The 21,870-nt window shown below is 46.6% G+C and overlaps 1 protein-coding gene across 8 annotated transcripts in view; it reads left to right on the top strand.

Annotated features, from left to right (window-relative positions):
• The window catches only part of erc2 (ELKS/RAB6-interacting/CAST family member 2), a 569,575-nt gene that overhangs the window by 228,615 nt on the left and 319,090 nt on the right, over positions 1-21,870 (top strand). For all 8 annotated transcript variants that reach the window (XM_033036569.1, XM_033036567.1, XM_033036568.1 and 5 more), the window contains one exon: positions 21,009-21,146. In XM_033036569.1, coding sequence (XP_032892460.1) covers positions 21,009-21,146 — 138 coding nt within the window. The remainder of the gene's footprint in view (positions 1-21,008; positions 21,147-21,870) is intronic.

Raw genomic sequence — 21,870 nt, 5'->3', positions numbered from 1 at the left:
ATTACAATGTGTAGATACATGATAAGGGAATAAGGTGAGTGACGTTTTCTGCAAGATAAATCCAGTAAAGTCCAATCCAAGATAGTCTGAGGGTTTCCATTGAGGTAGGCAGTAGTTCAGGACTACTATTTACATTATCGGAGACCCTGGGACAATCTTTGCTTGGACGGACAGCACTCGTTGTCAGGATCGACCCCAGGTCTCTGGCGCTGTGTGGCAGCAACTCTACTGCGGAGCCACCGTGCTAACAATCTAGATCTAGAACATGTTCTGACTGTGTGAAATAAATAAGTGCTTTTCCTGTCACACATAAGCAGGCAACACCTTCCTAGCCCCGTGGAATATTCCTCAGATTATCAGTTTTTTTACGGTTCATCAATTGTAAATTTGGTTTTATAGAAACTTTGAGAGCAGCAGGTCCAAGCACTGGGGTTGTTGCCAAGAATCGTGTAAAGGGCCTGTCCCACTTTTGGATTTTTCCGGCGACTGCAAACGTCAGCGACTGCCGCCCGTAGTCGCCCTAAAAACCGTCAAGTTGTACGACACTCCGCGTCACCGTCACCTCAAGCTACGACACTCCGCGTCACCGTCACGTCAAGCTACGACACTCCGCGTCACCGTCACGTCAAGCTACGACACTCTGCGTCACCGTCACGTCAAGCTACGACACTCTGCATCACCGTCACGTCAAGCTACGACACGCTGCGTCACCCGCCTACACGACACAAGAAGGTTAATAATCACATTGGAAATGAACTTATTTACAATAGATCTAAGGACCAATAACTTTTTACGAAATCAATTGTTTATTTAACGTCAGCGTCACGCGCAGGACAGCGTACGTCAGCGTACGCGTAACGGGGCGCACGACATGATAAGACACCCAGATGTCGCATGAAGATTTTGAACATTCCAAAATCCAGGGGCGGCAGGGAGACACCGCGCGTCACTACGTGCGTCACGCCCCGTCACGCCCCCACCACGCCGTGACAACCTCTTCGCGCTGTCGCCGAAAATGTGGCCCAAGTGGGACAGGCCCTTAAATGGAGGTTGTGGAGTCAGTGTGGCAGAGAGGGAGTGGGTGGTGGATGCAGCCACTGGCAGATACTCACTCACTGGCACTTCAACACAAATGCATCGGGAAAAACAATTAGAACTCACCACGTGATTCTTCTGTCTATAAAAGGTGGAACATTGAATAATTGTTGGTACACAAAATTGCTGGAGAAACTCAGCGGGTGCAGCAGCATCTATGGAGCGAAGGAAATAGGCGACGTTTCGGGCCGAAACCCTTCTTCAGACTGATGGGGGGTGGGGGGGGAGAAGGAAGGAAAAAGGGGAGGAGGAGGAGCCCGAGGGCGGGTGGATGGGAGGGTGGGAGGAGACAGCTAGAGGGTTAAGGAAGGGGAGGAGACAGCAAGGGCTAGCAAAATTGGGAGAATTCAATGTTAATGCCATCCGGACGCAAGGTCCCCAGGCGAAATATGAGGTGCCGTTCCTCCAATTTCCGCTGTTGCTCACCCTGGCAATGGAGGAGACCCAGGACAGAGAGGTCGGATTGGGAATGGGAGGGGGAGTTGAAGTGCTGAGCCACCGGGAGTTCAGGTAGGTTATTGCGGACTGAGCGGAGGTGTTCGGCGAAACGATCGCCCAACCTCCGCTTAGTCTCCCCGATGTAAATCAGCTGACATCTAGAGCAGCGGATGCAGTAGATGAGGTTGGAGGAGATACAGGTGAACCTTTGTCGCACCTGGAACGACTGCTTGGGTCCTTGAATGGAGTCGATGGGGGAGGTGAAGGGACAGGTGTTGCATTTCTTGCGGTTGCAACGGAAAGTGCCCGGGGAGGGGGTGGTACGGGAGGGAAGGGAAGAATTGACGAGGGAGTTGCGGAGGGAGCGGTCTTTGCGGAAGGCAGACATGGGGGGAGATGGGAAGATGTGGCGAGTGGTGGGGTCACGTTGGAGGTGGCGGAAATGGCGGAGGATTATGTGTTGTATTTGCCGGCTGGTGGGGTGAAAGGTGAGGACCAGAAGGACTCTGCCCTTGTTGCGAAGGCGGGGATGGGGAGAGAGAGCAGTGTTACGGGGTATGGATGAGATCCTGGTGTGAGCCTCATCTATGGTGGAGGAGGGGAACCCCCGTTCCCTGAAGAACGAGGACATTTCCGATGCCCTGGTATGGAATGTCTCATCCTGGGAACAGATGCGGCGTAGGCGGAGGAATTGGGAGTAGGGGATGGAGTCTTTACAGGGGGCAGGGTGGGAAGACGTGTAGTCCAGATAGCCATGTGAGTCAGTGGGTTTGTAATGTATGTCGGTCAGAAGTCTGTCCCCTGCGATGGAGATGGTGAGGTCAAGGAATGGTAGGGAAGTGTCGGAAATGGTCCAGGTGTATTGGAGTGCCGGATGGAAGTTGGTGGTGAAGTGGATGAAGTCAGTCAGTTGTGTGTGGATGCAGGAAGTGGCCCCAAAGCAGTCGTCAATGTAACGGAGATAGAGGTCGGGGATGGGGCCCTGGTACGTATTGAACAAGGATTGTTCAACGTACCCGACAAAGAGGCAGGCGTAGCTGGGGCCCATGCGTGTGCCCATAGCTACGCCTTGTGTTTGGAGGAAACGGGAGGAGTCAAATGTAAAGTTGTTGAGGGTGAGGACTAACTCCGCTAAGCGGAGGAGAGTGTCAGTGGCTGGGTATAGGTTGCTCCTCTGGTCGAGGAAGAACCGGAGGGCTCCGAGGCCATCCTGGTGGGGGATGGAGGTGTAGAGTGACCGGACATCCATGGTGAAGATGAGGGGGTGAGGGCCCAGAGAGTGGAATGCGTGGAGGCGGCGGAGAGTGTCTGAGGTGTCTAGAACATAGGTGGGAAGGGATTTGACCAAGGGGGATAGGATGGAGTCAAGGTATGTGGAGATGAGTTCGGTGGGGCACGAACACGCAGAGACAATGGGTCTGCCGGGAGAGCCGGGTTTGTGGATTTTGGGGAGAAGGTAAAAACGGGCCGTGCGGGGCTGGGGAACGATGAGGTTGGAAGCTTGGTCGGGCAGGGCGTGGGAATTGATGAAGTCGGTGATGGTGCTAGAAATGGTGGCCTGGTGCTCGTCAGTGGGGTCATGGTCCAAGGGTAAGTAGGAGGATGTGTTCGAGAGTTGCTTATTTCCTGTCAATCTGCATTAACACACGCATGAGCACATACGTGTGTGTGTGTGTGTGTGTGTGTGTGTGTGTGTGTGTGTGTGTGTGTGTATGCATACGTGCATTTAATGCGTTCTATTTGTCCCAGACGATGGCAGTTTGTGACAGGGCCATCCATCAGTGAACCTTCAGGGCTTGGTGGATCACTCCAGAGATGATCAGGCTTGATGTTTTCTTTTCCCTCTGTCTTCGTGCCGGAGTAGCAACGCTAACACCAGGATGACACATCTAGGATAAATACCAGTGCAAGCTGCGATTCACGTTTCATCACTTGTGTGTTTACATTAACCAATTCTGTGAACTCAGCGCTGCTTTTAGAACTTAATTAATTGCTCTAATGTATACAGATATGGATTGTGGCCAAGGGCATGTGTGTTTTCAGAGTTGTGTGCCTTCACACTGAGGAGTTTGCTTCTTGGTTGTCATCTCCCAGTGGCCTCTGCATGCTTGAACAAACTCAATTCAGAAAATAGGGTCAATAGACAATAGGTGCAGGAGTAGGCCATTCGGCCCTTCGAGCTAGCATCGCCATTCAATGTAATCATGGCTGATCATCCCCAATCAGTACCCCGTTCCTGCCTTTTCCCCATATCTCCTGACTCCGCTATTTTTAAGAGCCCCATCTAGCTCTCTCTTGAAAGTATCCAGAGAACCAGCCTCCACTGCCCTCTGAGGCAGAGAATTCCACAGACTCAACACTCTCTGTGAGAAAAAGTGTTTCCTCGTCTCCGTTCTAAATGGCTGATCCCTTATTCTTAAACTGTGGCCCATGGTTATGGGTCATAGAGTGATACAGTGTGGAAACAGGCCCTTCGGCCCAACTCTCCCACACTGGCCAACATGTCCCAGCTATACTAGTCCCACGCCAGCAGTTGGTCCATATCCCTCCAAACCTGTCCTATCCCTGTATCTGTCTAATTGTTTATTAAATGTTGGGATAGTCCCAGCCTCAACTACCTCCTCTGGCAGCTTGTTCCGTACACTCACCACCTTTTGTGTGAAAAAGTTGCCCCTCAGATTCCTATTAAATCTTCTCCCCTTCACCTTAAACCTGTGTCCCCTGGTGCATCTACCTGATCTATTCCTCTCATGATCTAATACACCTCTATAAGATCACCCCTCATCCTCCTGCGCTCCAAGGAATGGAGTTCCTGTGTTGAATTATTCAGCTTTGGACAGTGTAGATACAGGATCACTACAGCTGTCTCAAGTTCTATTGTCCAAAATAGAAAATAGCTCCCTCAATCTTTACCCATTGAACTTAGTGGAGGAGTTAAAATACTGAATACTATATGTGTAGGAAGGAAGTGGGGATGTTGGTTTAAACCGAAGATAGACACAAAAAGCTGGAGTAACTCAGTGGGACAGACAGCATCTCGGAGAAAAGGGATAGGTGACATTTCAGCTCGAGAAGGATCTCTCAGTCTGTAGAAGGGTCTCGATCCAAAACGTCACCTATTCCATTTCTCCAGGGATGATGTCTGACCCATGGAGTTACTCCAGCTTTTTGTGTCTAGCTACTGAATACTAAATGTTGACTAGTTTGCTTAAATATGATGCCCTTGCTGTTGAAGTATAAAGGAGATGTGCAGAGCAAATTATTTTACACAGAGGGTGGTGGGTGCCTGGAACGCGCTGCAAAGGGTGGGTGGTGGAATCAGATATGATAGTGGCGTTTCAGGAGCTTTTAGATAGGCACGTGGAGATGAAGGGTTATGGATCATGTGCAGGCAGAGGAGATAGGCTTAAAGGGCCTGTCCCACTTGGCTGTCATTTGCGCCTCATTTACGCGCCATATGTAAAATAGGTCGACGCGTCGTTACGCACGATGTTGCGCGCAAATCACGCGTCATCATGCCGTCTGCTGCGCGTGACGTCATTAGAATACCCTGCGGCGCACGGCGATGCTTGGTGACGTATCGCACGAAATGCTCGCACGCCACCTGCGTGACGTATCGCGTACGCACACTGATGCGTTGGGTACACACGCTGATGCGTCAGCGTGCGTACACGATACGTCACGCAGGTGGCGTGCGAGCATTTCGTGCAACACAAAATCCTGGAGCGCCGTGCGATACAACGCGACGAGCACATTTTTGGAGATCGCGTAAATGGCGCGCAAATGACGGCCAAGTGGGACAGGCCCTTAACTTGGCATCATGATCAGCATGGACTATGTGCTGTACTGTCCTATGTTCTATGACTGTCCTCTTTGATATTTAACAGTAAAGTCTTCATATTCATCCTACTTGGATTGGAGGGTAGACATAAAATGCTGGGGTAACTCAGCGGGTCAGGCAGCTTCTCTGGAGCAAAGGAATGGGTGGCGTTTCGGATCGGAACACTCCTTCAGACTTAGGAGGATGCTTATCTGATAATACCAGGTTATGTAGGGTTTTAGAGTTTAATTTAGAGATACAGCGTGGAAACAGGCCTTTTGGCCCAACAAGTCCATGCTGACCAGCAATCACCAGTCAACTAGTTCTATCCTGCACTCTGGAGGCAATTTACAGAGGGCCAATTAACCTACAAACCTGCACGTCTTTGAGGTGTGGGAGGAAACCGGAGCACCCGGAGAAAACTCACGAGGCCACAGGGAGAAAGTGCAAACTCCGGGTAGAGTCAGGATCGATCCCGGGTCTCTGGCGCTGCAAGGCAGCAACTCTACCGCTGCGCCACCGTGCCGCCCTGCACAATAGCGGTCTTGATGAAATGAGAAGCCGATTGGGAAAGGCAAGAATGTAAACTCTAAAACATGACAGCCCGAAAGCTCCTTACAATACAATACAATACAATACAGTTTTATTCATCTCATTGCACATAAAGTGCAAGTGAAATGAATTTCCTTAAAAGAGGCCCAGTTTTCCAGCAGGTCCAGGAGTTAACAATGCGCTTGCATTTGTTTGTTTCCTGTCATGGGTTAAAGCTTCTCTTTAATAGTTACATACGACTGTGAACTGTGTGGGTTGAGAATTAAGAATGTAAAAAACACAGGCCATTCTGATAGTCTGAAAAGGAAAGAATCATTTTTTCTCACCCCAGGTACTTGTAAAAGTGTCAGTCTTTCAAAGATAAATTATTTAACTCGAACCAAAAAAAAATTGGCCCTTTATCTCCCTGCCAAGTACATTTCTGTGCAAGATGTTTTAGTACGTTGGAGAGATCCCATCTGATACAACATGTGATGGTTCATCCGTGTATCTGTTCATCAGACAGCCTCGACTTTCTGATCCTTATTAGGGTAAGTGTTTGAGATGCGGAAAAGCTTTTAAAAGCGGCGTTATTTGTCAGGACATTGGTACGGTTTTACAAGGCCCGTCGCGGCGTAACCCGCCAGCAGCAACGGGCAGCTCGGCGTTAGATTGCCATGGGTGGCCTTTCCGCTAACTCAACTTTAATTTTTTCCATGCTTTATTTATAAAGGTTTTTATCCTCCCCTTGGGTGAAGACTCCAGTTGGAGCAACAGCTGGTTGACTAATCAACGTGTGGTATTTGACCAATATTGAGCGAGCCTGGAGTTAAGCTGTTTTAATTCAGTGGTGGGGATGGGGGGGGGGGGGGGGCAGTGAGCTTGATCATGAACGAGTTGGCTGGTTTGTGGGAACAGAACAAGCCCCGACCTGTTAACATATGGTATTACTAATAACTTGTTGGCAGAATTTACCCTTAAATAGCAATAAATATATTTGTTAAGTGATCCCATAGCTAACGCTGTCTGAGTTTCATAGAACATAGAACGTTACAGCACAGGAACAGGCCCTTTGGCCCATATTGGCTGTGCCGAACATGATCTCACCAGCCTGTACATGATCCAAACCCCCCCCGAAGATAGACACAAAATACTGGTGTAAATTAGCGGCTCAGGCAGTATCTCTGGAGAAAAGGTATAGGTGACATTTTGGGTCAAGACCCTTCTTCGGACTCTCAGCCTGAAGAAGGGTCCCGACCTGAAACGTCACCTATTCCTTTTCTCCAGAAATGCTGCCTGACCCGCTGAGTTACTCCAGCACTCTGTGAAACATCACCTATCCATGTTCTCCTCAGATGCTGCCTGACCCGCTGAGTTACTCCAGCACTCTGTGAAACATCACCTATCCATGTTCTCCTCAGATGCTGCCTGACCCACTGAGTTACTCCAGCTTCTTCCTGCCTTGTGTTCTTGTAATGTTCATGGTGCTTCGGTTGATTTTTAGATTCCTTTCATCTAAAATACAGTGCGTTCAGAAAGTATTCAGACCCCTTCACTTTTTCCACATTTTTTACATTACAACCTTATTTTTAAATGGATTAAATTAATTATTTTATCATCAATCTACACACAATACCCCAGAATGAAGAAGCGAAAACAGTTGTTTAGAAATAATTGTAAAGTAATTTAAAAGAAATAACTGAAATAACACATTTACATAAGTATTCAGACCCTTTGCTATGACTCTCAAAATTGAGCTTTGGTTCATCCTGTTTCCATTGATTATCCTTGAGATGTTTCTACAACTTGATTGGAGTCCACCAGTGGTAAATTAAATTGATTGGACATGATTTGGAAAGGCACACACCTGTCTATATAAGGTCCCACAGTTGAAAGTGCATGTCAGAGCAAAAACCAAGCCATGAAGACGAAGGAATTGTCCATAGACCTCCGAGACAGGATTGTGTCAAGACACAGATCTGGGGAAGGGTATAAAACACTTTCTGCAGCATTGCAGATCCTGAAGAGCACAGTGGCCTTCGTCATTCTTAAATGGAAGAACTTTGGAACCACCAGGACTCTTCATAGAGCTGGCCGCCCGGCCAAACTGAGTAATCGAGGGAGAAGGGCCTTGATCAGGGAGGTGACCAAGAACCCGATGGTCACTCTGACAGAGCTCCAGAGTTCCTCGGTGGCGATGGGAGAACCTTCCAGAAGGACAACTATATCTGCAGCACTCCACCAATCAGGCCTTTAGGGTAGAGTGGCCAGACGGAAGCCACTCCTCAGTAAAAGGCACATGACAGCCCGCTTGTAGTTTGCCAAAAGGACTCTCAGACCATGAGAAACAAGATCCTCTCATCACCTGGCCAATACCTTACCTACAGTGAAGCATGGTGGTGGCAGCATCATGCTATGGGCATGTTTTTCAGCGGCTCGAACTGGGCGACTTTCACTAGGGTCTCCGAGATATCCCGCAGCTCCACTGTTGATCCCCCTCCCCCCATTTGTAACAAGGACATAGTCCCCCTTGTCCTCATCTTCCACCCCATCAGCCGTCACATACAACAGTATTCCACTACTGGCCGCATTTTCCCATCTCCTCCCCTTTCTGCTTTCGACAGGCACCGTTCCCTCCGCAACTCCCTGGTCAACTCGTCCCTTCCCACCCAAACCACCCCCTCCCCAGGTACTTCCCCCTGCAACCGCAGGAGATGCCACACCTTTCCCTTTACCTCCCCCCCTCGACACCATCCAGGGACCCCAACAGTCTTTTCAGGTGTTAACTTTCACCTCCTCCGACCTCATCTACTGTATCCGCTGTTCCAGCTGTCAACTTCTGTACATCGGCGAGACCAAGCGTAGGCTCGCCGATCGTTTCGCTGAACACCTCCACTCAGTCTGTCTTAACCTCCCTGATCTCCCGGTTGCTCAGCACCCTACCTCCCCCTCCCATTCCCAATCTGACCTTTCTGTCCTGGGCCTCCTCCATTGTCAGTGAGGCCCAGTGCTTATTGGGGGAACAGCACCTCATATTTCGCTTGTTTAAGAAGGAAGTGCAGATGCTGGAAAATCAAAGGCAGACTGAAGAACGGTTTCGACCCAAAACGTTACCTATTTCCTTCGCTCCATAGATGCTACCTCACTCACTGAGTTTCTCCAGCATTTTTGTCTAACTTCTTATTTTGCTTGGGCAGTTTACACCCCAGCGGTATGAACATTGACTTCTCTAACTTCAAATAGCCCTTGCTTCCCCTCTCTCTCCATCCCCTCCCCCTTCCCAGTTCTCCCACCAGTCTTACTGTCTCCGACTACATTCTATCTCTGTCCCGCCCCCTCCCCTGACATCAGGCTGAAGAAGGGTCTCGACCCGAAACACCACCCATTGCTTCTCTCCACAGATGCTGCTGCCTGTCCCGCTGAGTTACTCCAGCATCTTGTGTCTACCTTTTACTAATCAATTCCCTGTTAAAACATTCCGTTTCATTTTTTTTTTAACAAAGAAACACAAAACAACAAGTAATTAAGAAAAATATAAAATTAGTGAGCGATGAACAGCATGCAGAACAATAAGATCCCTATGTACAAAAGACCTTTGCTGATATGTAGCCAGAGGTCAAATACGGAACACAACTTGGGAAGATCATAGAAGTTTTAAAATCTTTCATCTTAATAGTTTCCATCTGAGTTGTAACGATCAGATATAAGTAGAACATTCTGGAGCATCGGCCTATCTGATAACCACGTGTAACCAAGTTACAGCAAGGTTTGGATATTTATTTGTATATTATTGTATTCCAAATGGTGGTATTGGGAAGGTGGGTAGAATCCTTTATTCATTTTATTGATGGTATGATGGAGATGGATGAGGAAATGTTTAATCAACTAATATTTTTGATTCAGTCCAAAGAAGGGTCTCGACCCGAAACGTCACCTATTCCTTCGCTCCAGAGATGCTGCCCCACCCGCTGAGGTTCTCCAGCATTTTTGTCTACCTTCCATTTTTCCAGCATCTGCAGTTCTTTCTTAAATATTTTCGATTGCTTGACAAAGGGCTGGAGTAGACACAAAAAGCCGGAGTAACTCAGCGGGTCAGGCAGCATCTGTGGAGAACATGGATAGGTGATGTTTCACAAAGTGCTGGAGTAACTCAGCGGGTCAGGCAGCATCTGTGGAGAACATGGATAGGTGACGTTTCACAGAGTGCTGGAGTAACTCAGCAGGTCAGGCAGCATCTCTGGAGAGAAGGAATGGGTGGCGTTTCGGCTCGAGACCCTTCTTCAGACTAGTTATGGAAATGGAAAAGGGAAAGGTGCGATATAGATGGTGATGTGGAGAGATAAAGAACAATGAATGAAAGATATACAACAAAGTAACAATGATAAAGGAAACAGGCCATTGTTAGCTGTGTTGGGGGAAAACGAGAAGCTGGTGCAATTTGGGTGGGGGAGGGATGGAGAGAGAGGGAGTGCGGGGTTACTTGAAGTCAGAGAAATCAATATTCATATCAATTTCAATTTCAATGTCTCTAACTTAGTGGCTCAGGAAGCATCTCTGGAGGACATGGAATAGGTGCCATTTCGGGTCAGGACCCTTCTTCAGACTCTTTAATGACTCCTTATATGTTGATTATGTTATTAGATAGACTAATAATATTGGATTCGAATTACCGGTGAGGATATAAAATAAATTAGGTGGCGCAATAAGCTCTGTGTGGAAATGACAATTCAAGTGATCATTTATACAACATTTGCTGCCATTAATAGCTTCCTAATAGTTTTTGAAGGCCTGAGCCAGCTATCTTAATGATTTATAATCTTTCTGTTAGCTCCTTTATAATGTGGCCTCAGATCGCGACATTCTAGTCTAAGGCTGGCAGTCTTTTATTTCAAATGTGTCAAGTTAGTTTCTTTAAAAGGCATGATAAGCAGAATAAGGGTGGTGTGTGGTGTCTGTGTGATTGTCCTGGCTTCTTACTGCTTCCTGCCAATTAGATGGTAAAGAAAAAGCCACCTCCAAATATTTTTGGGCTCACAAATTAAAGCAGCAGCTGTTTCTGTTCCCTCGTTTGGCCGAGGTGATGAAAATTCCTTGTTGTGTAAGTATTATTTCTCTTAATCCCTCCGAGTCTAAATAGTTTGACAGCTCTTGAAAGCTACTTTTACCACAATGCTAAAGGAATGGGGCAAAAGGTTGCAGTCAGCTTCTGATGTGGCCAAACAACTGGTGTCATCAGAGGTAGCAAGTGAACAAGCCAGTCACAATCAGTGACTCTTTCAATAAGGGGACGAGTGTTGGCGCACCTCGGTTTTATTTCTGCAGACACGCTGGGCTACTTGGAATACAAATGTAATACTCATTATCTGCTAGCATTCAATCCAGTATCATTTATTGATTGAGTTAAACGTATAAAGGTTTGAGCTCATTATTTCAAAGGAACTATCCCAAGATAACTGATGATGATCTAAAACGCTTACATGTTTAAGAAAGAACTGCAGATGCTGGAAAAATTGAAGGTAGACAAAAATGCTGGAGAAACTCAGCGGGTCAGGCAGCATCTATGGAGCGACGGAAATAGGTGACGTTTCGGGTTGAGACCCTTCTTCAGACTGATGTGAGGGGGGAGGGGAGAAGTAAGGAAGAGGCGGAGACAGTGGGCTGTGGGAGAGCTGGGAAGGGGAGGGCAAGGAGGAAGGAAGCAAGGACTACCTGGAATTGGAGAAGTCAATGTTCATACCGCTGGGGTGTAAACTGCTTACATGACCAGTGAATGCAGTTATTTGAGAGAAAGGGGTGTATAAATATTTTTGGCATGAAAAATCTTCCCCATCAATAAAATTAGATTGAAATGATCAAAACCATTCTGGAGATACAAGGAGCATACACAAGAAACTGCAGATGTTGGTTCACAAAAAAACAGACACAAAGTGCTGGAGTAACCCAGCGGTTTGTCAATAGCTGTGGAGAACATGAATAGGTGACGTTTCGGTTCATTCTGAAGAAGGGTCCCAATCTAAAATGTCACGTACCCATGTCCCCCAGAGATGCTGCCTGACCCGCTGAGTTACTCCAGCACTCTGTGAAACGTCACCTATCCATGTTCTCCACAGATGCTGCCTGACCCGCTGAGTTACTCCAGCACTCTGTGAAACGTCACCTATCCATGTTCTCCACAGATGCTGCCTGACCCGCTGAGTTACTCCAGCACTTTATTTCTTTTTCTTTTTGGTGGTATAATGAACAGCGGATGCTGGAATCTTGAGTGCTGGAGTAACTCCGCAGGACAGTCAGCGGGAATGGACAGGCGGTGTTTGGGGTCAGGCTGATTGTGGTAGTGGGAAGCTGGAAAATGGAGATGGGAGTGGGACAAAGCCTGGCAACTGATAGATGGATAATTGATCATAAAATATTTAAGGCAGCCCAAATATTTTCTTTTGTTTATTGAGCGGACTGTGAATGTCATTGTGTGTAGGAAGGAACAGCAGATGCTGGTTTACACTAAAGACACATAATGCTGGAGTAACCCAGCGGGTCATGCAGCATCTCTGGAGAAAATGAATGGGTGACACTTCGGGTAAAGACCCTTCTTCAGGGTATAAATCTGTTCACATTATTGTAATTGGGTGCGATCTTGGACAATGTGATATACGCCACTACTATCCTGGGTGACGCCTGTATGGTCGTGAGTAGTCGCCCAAAGAGTCGAACCTTGCTCTGGTCGCCGCTGGACTTTCAACACGTTGAACATTTTCGGCGACCTACTGCGACTATGACGGGTGCCGGCAGTCGCCGAAAAAATCGCGTAAATGGGACAAGCATTTTACAACTGCAAAAACTGGGCTATTCTGATCATCTTTCATTGTTAAATAAGGTGTTTATGTTGATTATACCGTGCTTCAATTTTAAATATTATTAAGGTGTATATATAGGCACACTTAAAGCCCTGTCCCATGAGTTTGCCCTGATTTGAACTCGGTGATTTACGGTAATGGCCACTCGTTGGTACTCGGGGCTCTCGTGATCATTTTTCATCATGTTGAAAAATCTTCATGAGCCTTCCTGTGCTTACCTGCCGTTAGCGAGTCTTCCCGAGTACCTGCCGTTAGCGCTAAGAGACGTCCCCGAGCTCCGACATACCCGCTACGTTCATTCTCCGTGCTTACCACGAGTTTGATTTTTTTTTAACTCGGGAGAGCTCTTGAAATGAACTCGTACCGTGGGGCAGGGCTTTTATCATTAACACAAATGTATTAATTTAGTTTAGAGATACAGATACAGGGCTGAAATAGGCCCTTCAGCCCACCGAGTCCGTGCTGACCAGCGATTCACGCACATTAACTCCATCTACAGACTCTTGGGACAATTTACTGTTACACCAAGCCAATTAACCTATAAACCTGTACATTTTTGGAGTGTGGGAGGAAACCGGAGATCCCGGAGAAAACCCACGCAGGTCACGGGGAGAACGTGCAAACTCCGTACAGACAGCACCCGTAGGCAGGATGGAACCCGGGTCTCTGGCGCTGTGAGGCAGCAACTCTACCACTGTGCCACCGTGCCCACTGCTGTTGAAGATGTAGACACAGAATGTAAGCTGCTTTCCCGTAAACAATGGAAGAATGTATCTTGAAAACTTAGAAGACGAGGTGCATAGGGAAATTGTAGTTGTGTAAAAACACAGGCTTGTAGTAGTGGGAGATCTAAAGAGGGCGGCACGGTGGTGTAGCGGTAAACTTGCTGCCTCGCAGCGTCAGAGACCCAGGTTCGATCCCGACCATGGGTGCTGTCTGTATGGAGTTTGTACATTCTCCCCATGGCCTGTGTGGTTTTTTTCCCCCGAGATCTTCGGTTTCCTCCCACACTCCAAAGAAGTACATGTTTGTGGGTTAATTGGTTTGGTGTGTGTGTAAATTGTCCCAAGTATGTGTGGGGGAGTGTTAATGTGCGGGGATCACCGGTCGGCACGGAATCGGTGGGCCGAAGGGCCTGTTTCCGCTCTGTATCTCAAACCTAAACTAAACTAAACTGGGTCGTAGTAGTGGAGATTTTAAGAGAAAAGGGACCCATCATTATCTCAGTATTATTGATATTCTGTGCCTAATATGACACACATTACGTGCATTTTGCTTGTAAGAACAGCTTCAGTTAATTTTGTAGAAATCATAATCAAAAGAGTTTTGCAATCCATGTATTATTTCCTCCTCTGTCAATCCAGTTTAATGCAGGTTAAATGGTTTCTGGCACTGAACATGATGTGTGTGAATTGGCAGAGTTTCAATTAACCTTTTTAACTTTCCATAGCAAGCTACCTGCTATGAATCAGATCATTTTCTAAGCAAGTCACACCCTGTGATATCTTGGAATAGATAGCATTCCAAGTCCCATTGTAATTGTTGTATTAAGTTTCAATGAACTGATTACATTTCACAGGCTTGATTCTGTTTATTTGGGGAGAGCAGCTTTATTCATCAATGCATCAAAAGAGGCTGGCACTCTGATCCAAGCAAGAGTAGGGGAATGTTTGGGATACATACGATGATTCAGGAACTGATTGCGGAGCCAAGCGTTTAGTATCACTGTGATCCAAGCCAACAAGCAGGTGAACTGTCTCCCAAGGCAGAAGCTGCTGCTTTACAGTGATCTTGTTGCTCGTTCTCATTAGTTCAATGGCACTTTCTTTGTCACATATGCAACTGTACAGTGACATTCATTTTGCATATATTACACATGCAGGCACCACCATGTTTTGGCACCATTATTCAAAGTCCACCTTATTCCTAAATGTACGGACATTTTGACCATAATATCGCAACAGTGCACTTGGTGTTGGAGGCAGATAGTGGCATTTAAGATGATTTAGGATAGACACATGGATATGCATGGAATGGAAGGATATGGATATGGGTGGATCAGAGATGGTCTTCGTCATCATCATCATCGGCGGTCACTCGGAGCGAGTCTGACTGCCCTCTATAGAGGACGCCTGTGGCCCGTGACTTTGTTTAACGTGGGGAGACTGGTGCACAGACAGCCACCCCACGGTCCTTGACAGATCTGGGTCAGGATCCAGTGGCATGGAGTCCAAGACGACCGGAGACCTTTTTCTGCTGCAGCCTTCATCCGCCTTCCCAGCCGTTGTGACGCTCCACTAAGGTCAGCCATCGTCCTCCGCCTGTTCCACCGTTGAGGTCTTGGTCGAGACCTCCCCCTCGACCTTACCGCCATGGGTGGGTGACTCTACCAGGAGCATAGCTCCAGATGGCATCGCTCTCAAGATTCAAGAGAGGTTATTCTCATGTGTCCCTGATAGGACAATCAAATTCTTGCATAGCTCCTGACGGAATCGCTCTCAGGATCTCAGGACCAATCCAGGGAGAAGATGTTCGTTAGAATCATGTTCGGCACAGACATTGTGGGGTGAACGGCCGGTTTCTGTGCTGTGCTGTCCTATGTTCTAGATACGACTGGAAATAATTCAATACAAGACTAATGAATTACACATTCATCTTTATCACAGGTGCAAGAAGCAAGTGTTTCCCTGTTACTCATTTGTATTTTAGTGTTTGGGAATTGTGGCATCCTGCACATCTTGCCCTTGAACACAAAGTGCTGGAGTAACTCAGCGGGTCAGGCAGCATCTGTGGAGAACATGGATAGGTGATGTTCTCGGGTCCACCTATTTTTCTGGTTTAAAATCTACTTTAAATATACAAGAATAAGTTTAGAAGCTGAGACAGGGATGGAGGAGGAAAATACATTTTTTCGATAGAACGGGGCCAGAATTTCTTTGTGTGTAAGTCGCAGAGTTACTTGGGCAATGGCCAGTGTTTGTTAGAGTGAGGAGATGAGCAAAGGCAAGGGAAGTTGGAGAATGAGAATACAAACAGCGGGGAAGAAATAGTTGCAAGATGGTTGTCGAATATTCCCAGCTGTGCTGATTGACTGATGGGAAGGATACAGCATGGGAACAGGCCCTTTGGCCCTCCGAGTCCACGCCGACCAGCGATCACCTGCTCACATCTCCTTTTGCATCCATTCCCTGCACACTAGGAAGGGACGAACACAGATTGCAGGTGCATAGTTCCTTGAAGGTGGAGTCGTACGTAGATCGGGTGGTCAAAAGGCTTTTGGCACATTGGCCTTCATCAGCCAGAGTATTGAGTATAGAAGTTGGGAGGTCCTGTTGTAGTTGTTTCAGATGTTGGTGAGGCCACATTTAGAGTTTGTGTAGGAAGGAACTGCAGATGCTGGTTTAAACCAAAGATAGACACAAAATGCTGAAGGAAAGGGCCTGTCTCACTTGGACGACCTAATCCAAAATGTCAAGGTCATGTTGACTCGCCAAAGTAAAAGACCTCCTATGATGTCCTACGACTAGCATCACGACCTACCTATGAGTAAAAGGTATCGATTTCTTCCAATGCCGACCTTTTTTTACTCGTGGCCATTTTTTTATCCGGTTGGAAAAAATCGCCGCAACCTACTTGAGGCCACGAGTACGCGGAGACCACTCACGAGCATGAGGAAGAGTTACGAAGACCTCCTACAACCTCGTGGCGACCATGCTGCGAGTATGAGTCAAGGGAAAACTCGGCAGAGGTTGCCAATTAGGTCATGAAAGTGGGACAGGCAGCATCTCTGGAGAGAAGGAATGGGTGACGTTTCTGGTCCAGACTCTTCTTCAGACTGAACAGCATTCCATAAACACTCTTGTGTTTTGTGTCTGGCCCCCTGCACACTAGGGGTAGGTTTAGGTTTACTATTGTCACCTGTAACGAGTTACAGATAATTGTTACAGCTATGTTTTGCATGTTATCCAATGAAATCAGATATACTATGCATAAATACATATTAGGGGCAAGTTACTGAAGCCAATTAACCTACAAATCCGCACGTCCTTAGTGATGTTGGAGGAAACCCACAGGGATAACGTGCAAACTCCACACAGACAGCAGGCGTTGTGAGGCAGCAGCTCTTAACAGCGGCACCACTGTATGTCACCCCATTGAAGAACAAGAAGCTGATCCAAAATCACAAAACAAAATTACAAGGCAAAAGGCAAAAATGTAGAAAGCACTCGGGAACTTCAAAGCTGTGAGGGAGACACTTGGTGAAGTGTTTGGTGGTCATCGAATCATCGTGGTTAGAAATGCAGCCTGTCTCTGTCTCGTCTCTATAAGATCATCCTTCATCCATTGTGATGTTTACGTGAAAAAATATTTTAATGTAAACATTAATGGTCTCCAAATGGAAAGCGATATTCCGTTTCAATGGCAATTTGGATATTATTTGTATAGGTGTTTCTTAATAAAATAGTGATGCACTTTAATCTCAAGAATATGATGTATTTATTACATAATATTGACTGTAAATGTAATTTATGAAGGTGCATAATGATTTCTGGATATGTTCTACTTTCAAATAGAATGCACAGAAGCTTTCACCCAGTGTTGGGGAATCAAACTCAGAGGACATGGGTTTAAGGTGAGAGGGGAACTATCGTATAGGGATTTGAGGGGCAACCTGGCCACTCGGGTGATGGGAATATGGAACGAGTTGCCAGAGGAGGTAACTGAGGCAGGACAATAACAACATTTAAAAGACATTTGGACAGGTACAAGGATAGGAAAAGTTTAGAGGAATATGGGCCCAAGGCAGGCAAATTGGGACTGGCTTAGAGGTGAAGTGTAAGAAGGTACTGCAGATGCTGGTTTAAAACGAAGATTGACACTAAAAGCTGGAGTAACTCAGCGGGACAGGCAGCATCTCTGGAGATAAGATGGAACTGCAGATGAAGAAGGGTCTCGACCCGAAACGTCACCCATTCCTTCTCTCCAGAGATGCTGCCTGTCCCGCTGAGTTACTCCAGCTTTTTGTGTCTAACGTAGATGGGGCATTTTGGTCGCCTTGGACAAGATGGGCTGAAGGACCAGTTTGACTGTATGACACAATCCTTAGTGCTTAGTTTTATAATTGTAGAGCTTTGATATCATGCATCCTTTGCAGTGCACATCACTGAGCAGTAATCTTGCCTGTAGGATCATGTTTTTCTTGGCACAACGTGAACCTCCTTGCTCAAGGTAGTCAAGTAAACATACCTGTATATATCATGATGAGTAGCAGGGAGATGATTTGTAGATCTTTATGTTGGTTTTGGGCTTGTGTCTGCAAGTGTGACTTGCTCTGCTGCCTCTGGCCGTGGGCCAGGATAAAAACTCAGTGACAACTGTGATTCATTATTATTCTATAAACACAGTACTTGGATTAAGAAGATTCTTTTCTTTTTACCCAGAGGAGCACTGCCCAGAACACATCAAGTGGGAATGTTCAGCTGAATGGTGTTTAATGGTTTTTCACTTTTGATATGCAAAGTCTCTTTCTTGCCGAGTGCCAAATAAACCACAAGGTGGCAGGTTTTAAGTGGCTAACTCAACGTTTTGGAAAAAACGTTTGATGTCACTTCTTTCATTTCACAAATTTTGCAGTGGAGCTGAAAGTGTTGAATGAAATGTGCTTGTCCTTAAAATAACACGTTCACCATTAAACACATTACCATGTTTTCCTCACCGTCTCTGTATGTAGCGAGAACATCAAGGTAAAAGTTGGCCCATGGTGGCTCTGCACATATAACATGGAACAGTACAGTACAGGAACAGGCCCTTCAGCCCACAATGTCTGTGCCGAACATGATGCCAACTTAAACTAATCCCCTCTGCCTGCAGGTATTCCACATCCTTCCATTCCCTGCATATCCACTTGCCTATCCAAACAACTCTTAAACCCCACTGTCGTATCTGCCTCCACCACCACCCCTGGCAGCGCGTTCCAGGCACCCACCCCCCACCGCGTAAAAAACACGAGCCCCGCACATCTCCTTTCAACTTTGCCCCTCTCTCCTATAAATCTTCATTCCTCACCTCCCTCAGTAATGTCTCCTCCCAGTTTTTTCCCGCCATTTTACGGTGTGGGAAAGGTTACATATTTTTCAACATAGGTTTGAATGGCAGACTTGATGGGCCGAATGGCCTAATCAAATCAAATACGTTTATTGTCATTGCACAACAACTGTACAACGAAATGTCATTGCATCTCCTTCAGTGGTATACATAGAAGACACGGGATAAAAGATTTAAAAGAACAAAAACACAAACAACCATTGACTCTCAATTCTGCTCCGATCACTTATGACCTTATGATACTCTTCTTCAGCTTCCATTCTAACTATCCATTTTGCTTTGGCTGTGAAATGTCCGCTGCAGGCTAGCTTGTATGTAGAGGAAATGTGTAGTCTTGACAGAGTTCCCACCCCTCTCGCTCACATTAGACTGTGCAGCTGGTGGGCTGGGCTCACGCCCATAAAACACAGTATGCTAGCAGAATGTCTGGCACTTTCTGGCACTGCCCTGACTTAAATATAATGACTGCCATTCCAGACCCCAGGAGAACGTGCTGAGGGACGCACTGAAGCTCGGTGCAGCCAACGCCAAGGCTTTGTGGGGAGGACCACAGTCTAGGGTCCTTCCGCTGCTGATATTAGGGGGCAGGGTGTGGTGGGGGTACCCCTCAAACAAGGGAAGGGATGTCACCCCATGAGTGGCAAAGGAATCTTGTGTAAATATATGTGCAAACACTCCTAAGTATGGCACTATAGAACACATAGACACTAAAAATGTATGAAGAGTTTTTGTACAATTTCTGTCTTGTATATATTTTATTCTAAATAAAATCTTGCTTTTAAATTAAAAAAAAAAATTCTATGACTCCTTCAGTGGGCTGGGTACAAATGAGAAAAACTAAACTAAACTAAATCACTTAAGTGATTTTGGCACGATATTGCTTATCTTTCAATGGGTTAACAAGTCACTGAAATCTTGCATGCAACAAGGAAAGTTCCAGTACTTCACTCACCTAATTATTTGAGTGTCTCGTGAAGTGGTAAATAGTGTGATGACTGTACTGAAAGACATTACAAGAACATGGCTGTGTGATTCCTTATGGGCCTGTCCCACTTACGTGATTTTTTTCGGCGAGTGCTGGAGTAACTCAGCGGGTCAGGCAGCATCTGTGGAGAACATGGATAGGTGACGTTTCACAGAGTGCTGGAGTAACTCAGCGGGTGCAGCAGCATCTATGGAGCTAAGGAAATAGGCAACGTTTCGGGCCGAAACCCTTCCGGGTTTCAGCCCAAAACATTGCCTATTTCCAGAAGGGTTTCAGCCCAAAACGTTGCCTATTTCCTTAGCTCCACAGATGCTGCTGCACCATAACTCAGCGGGTCAGGCAGCATCTGTGGAGAACATGGATAGGTGACGTTTCACAGAGTGCTGGAGTAACTCAGCGGGTCAGGCAGCATCTGTGGAGAACATGGATAGGTGACGTTTCACAGAGTGCTGGAGTAACTCAGCGGGTCAGACAGCATCTTAAAGAGAGCTAGATAGGGCTCAGGGGATAGCGGAGTCAGGGGATATGGGGAGAAGGCAGGAACGGGGTACTGATTGGGGATGATCAGCCATGATCACATTAAATGGGCCATATGGCCTACTCCTGCACCTATTGTCTATGTCTATTGTCTATTGACTGAAAGATGGGTCCCAACCTGAAATGTCGCCTGCCCATGCCCTCCACAGATGTTGCCTGACCCGCTGAGTTACTCCAGAGACTTTGTGATCAATGCCTGAAATACGATCCCTTCTTGTTTCTCGGTGAATTGGTTATTCTAGTGTATGCGTTTGAAATGAGCTCAGACACCAGATTTTTTAATAAAAGCCTGGTTTGAGCATTTTTATACATCTTGCTAACCCTTGCACCTCTATAGGCATACCGCATTATAGGTTAGGCCGTTATATTAATAAAAGGATGACTCAATGTGTTAGTAAACTTCAAAGTGATCAGAATTTTCTGGTTTTTGTGAATCATATATTGAGTAATACTTCAGACATTCAAAAAATCCTGAAGTGCCTTTGACCCAACTAAATACTCATGAACCTGCCACAAGTGGAAGTAGTTTGTTGTAGAATTAATTTATGGCGTTCTGTGTACTGTGCAATGCAAGGAAAAAGGTTGCTGGGACATGAATAAAATATTTTCATTTGTAGTTTCTAAGTTTAATTGTTTCTTCGTGCAGATCGAAAATCTTCAGGAACAACTTAAAGACAAAGATAAGCAGCTTAACAACCTGAAAGATCGAGTGAAGTCTCTGCAGACGGATTCGAGCAATACAGATACGGCTTTGGCAACACTAGAAGAAGCTTTATCAGAGAAGGTAATACATTGTGTAAACATCACTCATATTTATGTATCATGTATGTATTTGAAGGGAGACATAAAGTGCTGGAGTAACCCAACGGGACAGCTTGCAGCTCTGGGGGACGTTGATAGGCGATGTTGCGGGTCCACACTCTTCTTCAGACTGGCTGTTGTGGGCTGGAAGAGAGGTGGTGGGGGGACAAAGCTGGGCAAGTGATAGGTGGATACAAGTGAGGGTGGCGGGCAGTTGGACAAAGGTCAGAGATGATAAAACAGAAGGCTGTGAGGAAAGAGGCATGAAATGAGGTCTGGAGAAAGGACCGGCCTATCCATGTTCTCCAGAGACAATAGACAATAGACAATAGGTGCAGGAGTAGGCCATTCGGCCTTTCGAGCCAGCACCGTCATTCAAAGTGATCATGGCTGATCATCCCCCAATCAGTACCCCATTCCTGCCTTCTCCCCATATCCCCTGACTCCGCTATCTTTAAGATGCTGCCTGACCCGCTGAGATACTCCGGCACTCTGTGAAGTGTCACCTATCCATGTTCTCCACAGATGCTGCCTGACCCGCTGAGTTACTCCAGCACTCTGTGAAGTGTCACCTATCCATGTTCTCCACCAATGCTGCCTGACCCACTGAGTTACTCCAGCACTCTGTGAAGTGTCACCTATCCATGTTCTCCACCAATGCTGCCTGACCCGCTGAGTTACTCCAGCACTATGTGAAACGTCACCTA

Source organism: Amblyraja radiata, chromosome 18 (genome assembly GCF_010909765.2).
Source record: "Amblyraja radiata isolate CabotCenter1 chromosome 18, sAmbRad1.1.pri, whole genome shotgun sequence".
In the NCBI taxonomy this organism is placed as follows: Eukaryota; Metazoa; Chordata; class Chondrichthyes; order Rajiformes; family Rajidae; genus Amblyraja; species Amblyraja radiata.
The sequence above is the reverse complement of the archived record's forward strand: the minus strand, read 5'-3'. Positions and strand labels throughout refer to the sequence as shown.